Source organism: Bos grunniens, chromosome 16, assembly GCF_055505025.1.
Source record: "Bos grunniens cultivar Pamir isolate PY7600 chromosome 16, Bosgru_T2T1.0, whole genome shotgun sequence".
Classification (NCBI taxonomy): domain Eukaryota; kingdom Metazoa; phylum Chordata; class Mammalia; order Artiodactyla; family Bovidae; genus Bos; species Bos grunniens.
Window position 1 is genome coordinate 73322073 of NC_141180.1, and position 12781 is coordinate 73334853.

Here is a 12781-nt window from a genome sequence, read left to right on the forward strand (position 1 = left end):
ACATTAAATATCTGTGGCCCTAAAGCACTGACTTTTTTTTTCACTTTCTGTAACACTGATCAATGATTTAGATGGATATTTTGATTATTGATTTAATCCCCCAACACGTTATTCGTTTGTTCAGATTTTCTGTTTTTCCATGATATGGTCTTGGTAGGATGTAAAAGAATAAAATATTTAGGAATACAGTTAACTTAAGATCTAATACTTGTACACTGAAAACTTCAAAATTTATAGAAAATATTAAAGAGTATATAAATAAATGATAAGACAAGCCATGTTCATGAACTGGAAAACAATACTGGTAAATGTACTTACTATTCAAAGGAATCTATAGATTCAATATTATCTCCATTAAATCCCAACAGTATTTTTTTATAGATAAAGAAAACAAACTATAAGGCTTATATGGGAGCATGAAAAACCCAGAATAATCAAAGCAATCTTGAAAAAGAAGAATGAAGCCAGAGAGATCAAATTTCTGATTTGATTACAAAGCTACAGTAATTGAAATGACATGTTCTGGACATAAAGACAGACATACAGACCAATGGAAAAGAAGAGCTGAGACAGTTAATTCTCAAGTAGGTTGATAAGAAGTCTGTGGTCTCCAAGGAGGAGGAAAAGGACAAATAACTTTTTCCTAGTCTTAGTCACATAAAATGCTTTTTTTTTTCTCTTTAAGCCCAGACCTGATGATTATACAACAAAACAACTCACCTTAAACTTTGTACTAAGGATTATATAACAACAATGGATCTTACTTAATGACTTAAGGATCCTATTTTCTCCTTCTTGAGAACCTTCTGATTGATCCTGTTATCTTAAAATGTATATGGTGAGAGTGGGTCTGGTAAAATCTTTGTACTGTTAGTTCTAATCCCATCATTTTAAAATGCAAATTGTGGGAGTGGGTCTGGTAAGACCATTAAAACCTTGAGACATTCTTTTGATTTACTGTAATAGCCAATTGAAAAAGTATACAGTTCCCTTGCTAAGACTAGTGAGGGGTCACTCTCCATCCCCTTCTCTGTTCCTTTTCACTGTAATAAAACTTCAACCACACAAGAGTAGTGAAACCTGGTCCTGATACTGAAGCTAAATCTTTGACTTCACAGTTCCCAAATCTGACAATGTTAACCGGAAGCTATCATCTTGGGGGCTTGTCTGTGATCTTCAGGACGAGGTAGGTAAAGATACTCAGAGCTCTAGCTGGTTTCTTCTTTTACTCTACAGATGTTTCTCCTTTTACTCTACTAACTGTAAGGTGTGTTTATGTGAATTAAAGTTGCAAGTTTGAGACGCGCTCTCTGCAAAGCTAGTGATGAGCCCAGCTTTGATGTTTTGCGGTGCCTTCTAATGACTGAAGGCAACCCAAAAGTGGGAGCCTTGTCAGGGGTTCATACAGACCTACCAATGCCAAGAGACACCCAATATCCCTATGAGCAGAGTGGCCAGAAACGGGTGAAGCATGTGGACTAAACTTTCCTTTTTTGGTCATCTTTTCCTGGTCTCTTTAATCATTTGCTAACTGCCTGGGGAGTTAGAATTACTAATCTAATCTGGCAGATCATAGACTTTCAAGGGATTTGTGATTCATTAGTCATTACTGTGTAATTCTACTTAGACCCCAAGCTTGGTAGTCATGGGGAACCCAGACTTGATGGAGCACGTTTGGGAATTGTCACGCCGAGTGTATGTTCTATCTTCTATAGATGTAATGCGAGTGTATGTTCCTCGGTTCTTTGTCTCATCACAACAAAGATTTGGAGCAATGGGCATTAAAGCCCTCAGTGCATCACCGCTCTCAGGTCTTGGACAAACTGTGTTACAGCTCTTAGGCAAATCAGTGTTACAGCTACATTTTATTTAGAAGATAGCAAGAGAGAGAGAAAGAAAAGAGCGCACGCACGCAGGAGAGAGAGTCTGTGAGAAAGCGCTTTGGCTCCTCCTTTTATATGTTTTTTTCTTCCACCTGGGCCTGCCCTATGCAAATTGGGCTTAGCCAGGAGTGCTGTTTGTTCTGCCTGAAGTCTTCACTCTGGTCCTCGGACCTTCCTTGTCTTTTAGCCACCGCCATTTTGGACTCCTTTTCCCTATTCTACCTACCTAACATTCCCCCCTCAAGAAATGGGAGGCCCAATTCTTTGGGAATAGGGGCGTCGAGGTCTTTCTGGCTACTTCCTGCTGAACTGGGGCGGCGAGGGGTATTGGGCCTTCCCCTCTTGCTAGTCTCAATCCTCAGAGTCCTTCTAGCGGTGTCCAAGGGTGTGTGATATTTTCTGTGATCAGCTGTAGTTTTATATCTTTGTTGAACTGGCACTGCATGTTGTAGCTGGTTGACCTGGACGGAGACAAAACAGATTAGACAATTGACAGTACATGGAATAATCATAGGCATCATCAATATAGCATAACAAGGACTAGTAGGGACATTGGTCAATTTTAAATTCACATGGCCAGGATGGCTCAAGTCCCTCCTTGTTCAGGGATCAGAAGATCTGTCTCCTGTTTGTTTTGGAGTACAGTCTCTGTCAAGCCAGTGTTGGCTCTTTAGAGTTATCCTGAGAAATCTTATTCCCAGAAACCAGATTGTGGGGGTGTTCATTAGAATGGCACTCATTGGTAGTCCTGAATAGGTATCTGAGATCTCCCAGGGGCTCACAGGTGTATTGAGTGTCCTCTTCTGTTTTCTTCCATGGCTTGACTTGTGAGTAGTGAATCCAGGAGTCATGTCCTGGTACCCTGACTGCTGTGGGGGGTAGAAAGTATTACAGGGTAGGGGCCCTTCCATGTGGGCTGGAGTTGAGCCTTTGGGGACCCATCTTTCCAGACTTTAATTAGGACTTGAGTTCCTGGAGCATATAGTGGTGACTCTTTAGAATCTTTTGAGTCCTGGTTCATACCCCACAAGCATATATCCTTTTGGAATTGCCTAATGGCTATGGTATAAGACTGGAGGGTCCGAACCTCTGAACCTAGGAAGAGGTCATTGACATAAACAAAAGGTCTCCCATATAGCATCTCATAAGGACTAAGACCAACCTGTTCCTTAGGGGCAATGCGAGTGCGAAGGAGAGCCATTGGTAAAGCCTCCTTCCATCCCAGGGAGGTCTCCTGGGTTATCTTTTTTATCGCTGATTTTAAGAATTGATTGGCTCTTTCTACTTTTCCTGAAGATGAGGCCTCCAGGCACAATGAAGATAATAATAATGTCCAATGCTTTCAAGACTCCTTGGGTGACCTTAGAAGTAAATGATGTTCCATTGTCCCTTTGTAATGACCTGGGCAGACCAAATCTTGGAATGATTTCATGGAGAAGTTTTTTTACCACCTCCTCAGCCTTCTCGGTCCGGGTGGGAAAGCCTTCAATCCATTCTGTGAATGTATCTATCATAACTAATAAGTATTTATACCCTTGAGAAACTGGCATCTGGGTGAAGTCCATCTGCCAATCCTCTCCTGGGTAGGCCCCACGTCGTTGGATGGGCTGGGACAGCTGGGGTCTTCGAGCTCCTTGGGGGTTGTTTAATTGGCAAGTGGGACAAGAGGAGACCACCTGTCTTATAGTTGTTTGGAGGCCTGTTCCTCTGAAGGACCTTTTTAGTAATCTTTGGAGGGCCTTTTCTCCTAAATGAGTAGTGGCATGTAAGGAGTTAACCAACTTCCATTGGAGGTTCCCAGGGAGAAAAAGGAGTCCCTCCTTTTGGAACCACCCCATATGATCTTCTTGAAAGCCCTTGCTCTTAGCTTTAAGAATCTCACCTTCAGTATATGAAGGAGTTTCTGGCAAATTAGTCTGTGCAACTAAGGTGGCAATCCCTATTAGGTCATGGTTCTGTAATGCTGCTCTCCGAGCTGCCTGATCAGCTGCTTGGTTCCCTCGTGCCACTTCGGTGTTCCCTTTTTGGTGTCCTTTACAGTGGGAGACTGAAACCGCAGTGGGCAGATGGAATGCCTCCAAGAGTCAAAGAATCTGATCACCATATTTGATTGGGGACCCTCGGGTGGTCAAGTGGCCCCTTTCTTTCCAAACAGCCGCATGTGCATGTAGCATCAGAAAGGCATACTTGGAGTCAGTATAAATGGCTATTTTTCCTTTTCCCAGCTCTAAAGCTCGAGTCAGAGCTATGAGCTCAGCTAATTGGGCTGAAGTACCTGGTGGCAGAGGCTTAGCCTCTATGGTCTCAAAATTGGAGACTACTGCATACCCGGCTCTTCTTTTTCCATCCAAGACAAAGCTGCTTCCATCAGTGTACCAGATTTCCTCAGGATTGGTCAGAGGATCTTCTGACAATTCCTATCGGGGTTTTGTCCAGTGGTCCAAGGTTTCTAGACAAGAGTGAAACGGGAGAGAGCCCTCGGGGGTAGGTAGAAGGGTGGCTGGGTTAAGAACCTCACAAGGGGATATAGTGAGGCCTGGATTTTCCATCAGCATTACTTGATATCTGAGGATTCTTTGATCAGACATCCATAAATGGCCTCTCCCATCTAGGAGTTGTTTTACTTGGTGGCTGGTAAAAATAGTTAGTTTTCCCCCAAAGGAGAGTTTTAAAGCATCTTCTATCATGATTGCAATAGCTGCAAGATTTCGAGGCAGGGGGGTCAACCTCTGGAAGTTGGATTGAGCCTCTTGGATAAGTAAGCTACAGGCTGGGGCTCAGATCCCAACCTTTGAGTTAACACTCCCAAGGCTATTCCCTCTCTTTCATGGACATAAAGTTGGAGTGCTTTTTCTGGGTCTGGCAACCTCAAGGCAGGTGCCTGAGTTAGGGCCTGTTTTAGTGTAGCCTCTGCCTTCTTCTGAGGAGTTCCCCACATCAATGGGATTGAATCATCTCGTCCCTTTAAGCTTTCATATAAAGGCTGGGCAATTAGACCATAATTGGGTATCCAGATTCTACAATAACCAGTTAGCCCCAAGAAAGCTCGCAAATGTTTTCGAGTCGTGGGAGAGGGCAACTGGAGGATTCCTTGTACCCGATCAGAGGACAGCCTCCTGGACCCGTGTGTAATCTGAACTCCCAGGTAAGTGACCTTTGTCTCGACCATCTGTGCCTTAGCATGGGAGACTTTATATCCCCTTTCTGCCAAGAAGTTTAGAACCTGAATTGCATGTTGTTGGGCACTTTTCTCATCTGGACAGCAGATTAGTAGTTCATCTACGTATTGTAATATTTTCCCATTAGGTCCCAGGTCCAGATCTAGGAGATCCCAGCTCAGGGCCTGTCCAAACAGGTGGGGGCTATCTCTGAACCCCTGAGGTAATACTGTCCAAGTCATCTGTTGGTGTTTTTCTCATGGGGCTTCCCACTCAAAGGCAAAAAGGTATTGGGATTCTTTAGCCAGTGGTATGCAAAAAAAAAAAAAAATGCATCTTTGAGATCCAAGACTGTAAACCACTTGGCACTGGGTGGGATTTCTCCCAAGATTACATAGGGATTGGGTACTGTGGGATGGAGGGGGACTACAGCTTCATTTATAATCCGGAAATCTTGAACCATTCACCAGGTTCCATCTTTTTTCTTTACTGAGAGGATTGGGGTGTTACATGGTGAACTGGTGGGGACCAATAGCCCAAAAGCAAGGAATTTATTTATTAAAGGCTGTAGTCCCTCCCGAGCCTCTCTTTTGAGAGGATATTGTTTCCGGTTAGGAAACCGAGTGGGATCTCGGAGGACAATGATGACCGGTTCAGCTTGGTGGGCTTGTCCAGGAATCCCCTAGTCCCACACCTGGGGGTTAATTTTGTCTTCCCATAGTTTTTGGTTCCTCTCTATTGAAGGCGTAATGGGTTCTTCAGTAGTAACCAGGAGCTGTAGAGCTCTAGGGGTTGAAAAACTTCCCATCACAAGGGTGGTCCCCAGTTTAGTGAGTATATCTCTCCCCAGTAAGGGGGTAGGACACTCAGGTACCACCAGAAACTGGTGGGAAAATATTTGTCCCATCCCAGCAACAAAGAAGTGCTCGGGTGAATCTTTTAGTAGTTGCTTAGTTGCTTTTCCTGTAGCACCCAAAATGGTACAGGTTTGGGAGGAGAAGGCTCCGGAGTAGGAGATCAAGACAGAGTAGGTAGCCCCTGTGTCAACCAAGAAATTCTCAGACCTACCTGCCACATCCAGTTGCACCCTTGGCTCCAGCCCCATGATGGTTATCTGTGACAGCCGGGCTGGCTGGAGTGGGCCGCTTCAGTCCTCTTGAACCATCGTGAGGGTAGGCTTGGCGCTTGACCTTGAGGCTCTTGGGTCCCAAGTGCAGAGTGCCGCCCAATGTCCCAGTTGATGGCATTTGTGGCAAGCCGTTCTAGGAGACTTGTCATGGTTTGGACACTCTTTGACCCAATGCCCTGCCTGTCTACAGATCAGGCATCTGTCTCATGCCTTGTCCCTCAAGGACTCTGGGTTTGCCATAGGGCTTCTCTGGAGTGTGGCCAGCATCTGGGCATGCCTTGTCTCTTTCTTTCTCTCCTTCTTCTGGGCCTTGGCCTCCTTCTCCTGTTCTCTGTTATAAAAGGTATTGGTGGCTGTCTGGACCATCTCATCTAAAGAGGCAGCAGGGTCCTGCTGTTGTAGCTGCTGTAACTTAATTCTGATATCTGATGCACATTGGGACAGGTATTTGTCCTTTAAAATCACCCATCCCTTGTAAGAGTCTAAGTCCAGGTTGATAAACTTTTGGAGTACCTCTTTTAGCCTCTCCAGAAAGGCAATGGGGTTCTCATTGGGCTCCTGAGTTATTGCTGAGACCAGGGCATAGCTAATTACTTTTTCTTGGGCTGCTTTCAGTCCTGCCTTCATACAGATTAGAAAATGATCTCTTTCCCAGATGTGCTCAGGGTCATTATAATTCCAATTAGGATCGGAGGAGGGGACTGCAGTTTCCTCTACTGGGTATCTATCACTGGACATGTGGAGCCCTGTTGCATACCTCCGGGCTTCCTTTAAGACCCTGGTATGTTTAGGATCAGATAAAGTTTGACTAAATATGACCATGATGTCTTTCCATGTCAAGTCAAATGCCAAGGTAATATGTTGGAATGTATCTATATATTTGCCCAGTTCATCTGTATAGCTTCCCAGGCCTTGTTTGATTTGCCTTAGTTCTAAGAGGGAGAAGGGCTTATGGACCCGGGTTGGTCCAAATTCTCCTCCAGTTTCAACTAAGGGACATACTCGAGCTGGCTTTTGTGGAGGAGGTGCTCCCGGATATGGGGGCACATTTGGGTACGAGGAAGGAGCGCCAGGCAACTCGGGAGCTGTGGCAGGTGAGCCTTCATGAGGGGGTTCCTTTTCTTGGTTGCCTGTGCCTAACATTATTTGCCTAGTGGGCTCACTTTTAGGGCATACTACAATCCCATACTTAAGACAGAGTTCCTTCATATCTCTTAGTCGGAAGAAAATTTGGACATAGGGGATCTCTGTCCATTTCCCTTGTCTTTTGCAGAATAATTCTAATTGCAGGATGGTATTGTAATTTAAAGTTCCATCCTCATGCTAGTGTTCCTCGTCCCCCAGTGGATACTGTGGCCACGCAGTGGCACAAAAGAATTTCAAACGACTTCTCCTTAGAGCTAGAGGGACGAACAGCTTCCAGTTATCAAGGATACATTTCAAGGGCATCTGCCGGGACGTGGATTGATTATTTCCCATCTGAAAGACAGTCATGACAGGGAGAAAAGAAAAATACCTCTTTCGATTTCCTTAAGGGTGAGTCTTTCTGAAGCTTATCCTACCCAGAACCGTTGCAACCTGAGAGCCAGGCGTCCCTGAGTCAAGGTGCAGATCCCCAGGCAGGCTGAGGCATGACAGCCTCCTAGAGATCGAATCCCCGGGAAGGTCGAGATGTGACGGCCTCCCGAGGACTGGGTCCCGGGCAGGTCGAGGCGTGACGACCTCCTGGGACCCCTGGGACTAGAGGATCCCCGAACAGGTTGAGGCGTGACAACCTTTCGAAGACCGATCCCTAGGCAGGTCAAGGTGTGATGACCTCCTGGGACACCCCGGACTGGAGTTTGGGCATCCCCAAGATCTCCAGTGTGACCAGTGCTGGGTAGAATTAAGAGATTCGTAACTCATTGCTAGTTTGCCCACCGTGGATGGGAATACTTCATCTTACCCAGAACTGTTGCAACCTGAGAGCCAGGTGTCCCCGGGTCAGGGTGCAGATCCCCAGGCAGACTGAGGTGTGACAGCCTCCTAGAGATCAAATCCCCGGGCAGGTCGAGGCGTGACAGCCTCCAGAGGATTGGGTCCCCTGGGCAGGTCGAGGCATGACGACCTCCTGGGACCCCTGGGACTAGAGGATCCCCGAACAGGTTGAGGCGTGACAACATTTTGAAGACCAATCTCTAGGCAGGTCAAGGCGTGATGACCTCCTGGGACCCCCCAGACTGGAGTTTGGGCATCCCCAAGATCTCCAGTGTGACCAGTATTGGGTAGGATTAGGGGGTTGGATATTATAGAGTATTTCCCTCCCAAGGCCAACTATTTTCTGGCTGTCTCTCCAGAAGATTGTAGAGGCAGCCTTGTGGGCCTGGATGGGGCTCAGGGAAAGAGCATGAAACAGGAGGGAAGGGGGCAGAGCACAACCTTTGAAAGAATGACATAGCACAAGGGTATAATGTAAACCAAGTAAAATCAATTGGGTCCAAGATGACAAGTCAAATTCAAGTAAACCTTAATCCCCAATCTATAAGCCAACAGACACACCCAGAGGTGGCAGGACAGCTCCAAGGCACAAGGTCAAAAGAGGGAGGAGTGAGTGGTTCCCCAATGGCTGGGATGATCCTCTCACTCATTAGCATATGAATTCCATCCCCTCACAAAACCTAGCCAGGCCTAATACCATGGCCACAGCCCTTGCCCTCAGCAATGGTTCACACCCTGAAGGGTGGCTTCTCTCTGGATCCTAAAAAATCTACCTCTTATCGCTTTGTCTCTCAATGAATTTTTGCAATGAGACATCAGAGCCTGAGTTTCATTAGTTTTGGCCAGGCTTGAGTCCTGGGAAAGAGCTGAAGGACAGGAGGAAAAAGCAGTGGGGAAAACGTGCCACGGAATCCCCTTCATAGCCCGCTGGAAAATTTGCTAAATATCTGACCAGTGCTCACAGTTTCATTGGTCTGATCTCTGGCAAAGAGAAGAGAAAGGACAGAAGAACCCTCACCGGCTTGGGTAACAGCTACTGGGGCTCAGCAGATAGCACCTTTGGGACATACTGAGGAGTAGCCTCTCCAGAGTCCCTCAATTGTGCCCCTGCCACCCGCCTGTTTGCAGGAGGTTTGAGGAAACAAGAAATGAGAGATTGTAAAGGTCCCTCCAGCCATAGGAGCGAGGACCTCTTACCTTAACTGGAGGTCTTCTGGAATCTGAAACTGGGCCACGTGAGCTTTCTGCTGAGTTCGTTTTTCACTGTCCCGGTTTCCAGCACTATGGGCCTTCCCCTGCACTGGGTTTATTTGCCTTCTGCTTCTAGCGTGGGAGCTTCGCTGAGCTGGGCTCCTGCTGTGCTTGGCCTCTTCCATGCAGAGGTTGTTTCAGCCAGGTTATATCCGAGTCATGGCACCATAGATGACACGCAAGTGTATGTTCTATCTTCTATAGATGTCACGCAAGTGTATGTTCCTCGGTTTTTGTCTCGTCACAACAAAGATTTGGAGCAACGGACATTAAAGCCCTTGGCACATCACCGCTCTCAGGTCTTGGACAAACTAGCAAATCAGTGTTACAGCGCCATTTCATTTAGAAGATAGCAGGAGAGAGAGAGAGAGAGAGAGAGAGAGAGAGAGAGAGAGAGAGAAGAGCGCACGCACGCGGGAGAGAGTCCGTGAGAAAGCGCTTTGGCTCCTCCTTTTATATGTTTTTTCCTCCACCTGGGCCTGCCATATGCAAGTAGGGCTTAGCCAGTAGTGCTGTTTGTTCTGCCTGAAGTCTTCACTCTGGTCCTCAGACCTTCCTTTGACCTTCATTGTCTTTTAGCCACCACCGTTCCTTTTCCCTATTCTACCTACCTAACAGGAATGAAGTGGAACTCTAGCTCTAGAAGCACGTTTGGGAACTCGGTGGAATTCTAGCTTCAGCAGTGTCTCTCTTAGCTACTTCCACATGGGGTCAGAGTCCCAAAGGTGAATCCTTGTCATAGATGTGCCTCCAAACAACATGGATGGAAATGCTGCTGCTGAGCATGAGGTTTCTAAGAACATAGGTCAGGAATCCCAGTTTGGAAGTACAGTGGGATTCTTCCTTTGATAGTTCTAGCTCTATTGGACTAGATAAAGCTCTTCAGTGGCTTACTAATGGGGTGATGACTCACTGCTTCTACTCCAGTCAGGACTATACTCAAGAATGTGCATGGGCACATGGAAGATGGATGCTTCTGCTAGTAGTCCTAGCTTGCGAAACTTTCTGGGAAACTACTCTGTTACACCCCAGGTGGCATCAGAGGAAAAGAGCAAATCAAACAAAGGTTTTGGTGGTAAATAACTGGAAATCAATTTGGGATGTCGTCAGGTCTACCCCTGGTGCATCTCCACCCCACCTTGATAGTAGAACAAGTGCTGAAGGGAACAAATAAGAAACCTGCATCGGTAAGGAAACAGGCTAAGATCAACCAGGGAAGGAAAGCTTCAGTGTAAAGTCTGTCTCCACCCCATCTAGAGCAGGGAGGGGCACCTCTGGTGGAAAAAAAAAAGGGGGGGGGTACTGAACGTCACATTTTTTTCTCTTATAGATGGGAGCTACTCAAAGTTCCAAACCGAAACCCTTGGATTGTGTCCTAAAAAACTGGAGTAAGTTTGATTCCCAGAGCTTCAAGTAGACACATCTGACTTTCTTTTGCAAACCTGCATGGCCATAATATCCATTGGAGGGTGACAAACAATGGCCACTTAAAGGGTCTCTTAATTATGATATTGTTTAACAACTAGGTGTGCTGCAGTCCATGGCGTCACAAAGAGTCGGACATGACTGAGCCACTGAACTGAACTTAACTTTACCACTAGACCAGTTCTGTAGAAAACAAGGGAAATGGTAGAAGTGACAAATGTGTTGTCTTTTTCTTTCTGCAAGATATGCCAGACTTGTGTCCTATGGGCACAGATTTGGGTGTAAAGCCTTCAGCTTCCTCCTGTCCTCTTACTCTGCCCCTGCATCTGGGGCTACTAATTGAGGAAGCTGAGGGTCAAGGCATACCTTCAAGAAGCATTGCCTCAGTCTCCAGAGAAGTTCAAACAAACCCAGTTCCAATACAGTCTTAGACTAAACTGGTTTCAACAGGAATTCAGACAGTCAAATTAAAGAAGGCTCAGACAACCAAAACTAAGGGTAAAATACAAGATAGAAAAGATGAGACAGAGGATGAGATACAGGATGAGGATGAGAAAAAACAGGTTTCTCTAATCTATTCCTGGGAATGTATGCAAGGGTAGTTAGAGAAGCTGAGGAACAGCCACACAAGTTACTGCCTCTTCAGGAGGCCCCCAATGGGAAAAATAACCCATCCATAAAATTTTTACCCAGAGGTACAAGAAATAAAGAGAGATCTGATAGACTATCTAGAGGATCCAGAAGCCTTTACGAGACTAACTTTACTTTATAAGCTTACTTTGAGTGGTGCAATGTATGTCTTCAGACAGACGCTGACTCCTGACACAAGAGCTTGCGTTTTGGGGAAGCTACTACTTTTGGAGATGAATGGCTTGAATGTGAGGCAAGAGGAAAGAAGGAGCACAAAATAGCTCTCCTTCTTACTAGGGACCAAGCAGTTACCATAACAGAGCCAGACTAACATTATCACAAAGAGGAACAGAGATGAGAGCAGACCTACTTTGTCAATTGCATTACTGAATGGCTTAAAAGAGCCCAAACTAAGCCTCTAAATTATGCTAAGTTGGCTGGCAAAACAAGGAGAGAAGTAAGTCTCTGGCAGATTCTAGAAAGACTTCAGGAAGGCCTTCAAAAGTTCACTAATATTTCTCTTGAGAGTGCAGAGGGAGAGAAGATCTTAAAAGATAAATTCCTCATACAGTCACCTCCAGATATTGACCGTAAGTTACAAAAACAGACATTTGGACCGAATCAGTCTTTAGAAAAACTGTTGCAGCTGACTCAGACAGATTATTAAAGTAGAGAATATGAAGAGGAGAAACAAAAACAGAAAAGAATCAAAGGCCGAGATCCTAGTGATGGCAGTGAAAACTGCTATGAATCAGACTGAGAGAAAAATGCCCAGAGGAACCCAGGTGAAAGGGACAGACTTGCAATTACTGTGAAAAGGAGGAGCATCTCACACAAGGTTGTTCTCAGATGTTTGAGCACCCTCAGCCCCCTGTCAAGGCTATAAAGTACCACACGCAAGGAGAAACTGCTCTGAAAGACATACACCTCAGGGGTTTAACTCTCAGGATAATCAGAACTGAAGATGCCTGGGGGTTCCCACACAAGCTCCCATCCTAATAACACCTGAGGAACACAGTATTAATAACTGTGGGGAGTGGGGGTGGGCAATCGGTTGATTTTCTTTTCAACACTGGGGCAACTTTCTCTGTGTTCACTGAAGCCCCGGTCCACTTTCCTCCTGATCCACTGCTGTAATGGAACTGTCTGGATGAGCCAAATAGTATTATCCCAGTCATCCTTTAAGCAGCAACTGGGATTCTGTGCTGTTTTATCATTAGTTTCTGATTGTTCCTGAGTCTCCCTCACCCCTTCTGGGGAGGGATATACTGAGCAAGGTCCAGGTCTCTGTTTTAATGAATGTGGAGACTGCTCTTTCTCTCCCATTA

General features: G+C 45.7%; 1 protein-coding gene across 6 annotated transcripts; it reads right to left on the reverse strand.

Annotated features, from left to right (window-relative positions):
- Window positions 1–1846: 1846 nt before the first annotated feature.
- On the reverse strand, window positions 1847–10100 carry LOC147356997 (uncharacterized). Of its 6 annotated transcripts, none has more exons than XR_015143702.1 (4): window positions 9345–10100; window positions 6110–7649; window positions 4212–4332; window positions 1847–2344 (listed from the first exon to the last, which is right to left on the reverse strand). XR_015143702.1 is itself a non-coding variant. In XM_086345378.1 (2 exons), the coding sequence occupies exons 1-2, from the start codon at window positions 9521–9523 to the stop codon at window positions 2242–2244; spliced, it is 282 nt and encodes a 93-aa protein (XP_086201504.1). In that variant the 5' UTR covers window positions 9524–10100; the 3' UTR covers window positions 1847–2241. The 6 variants fall into 6 exon arrangements, 1 of the variants encoding a protein (XP_086201504.1); XR_015143701.1 differs by having other exon boundaries at window positions 4159–4332; XR_015143705.1 differs by lacking the exon at window positions 6110–7649.
- Between the last annotated feature and the right edge of the window lie 2681 nt (window positions 10101–12781).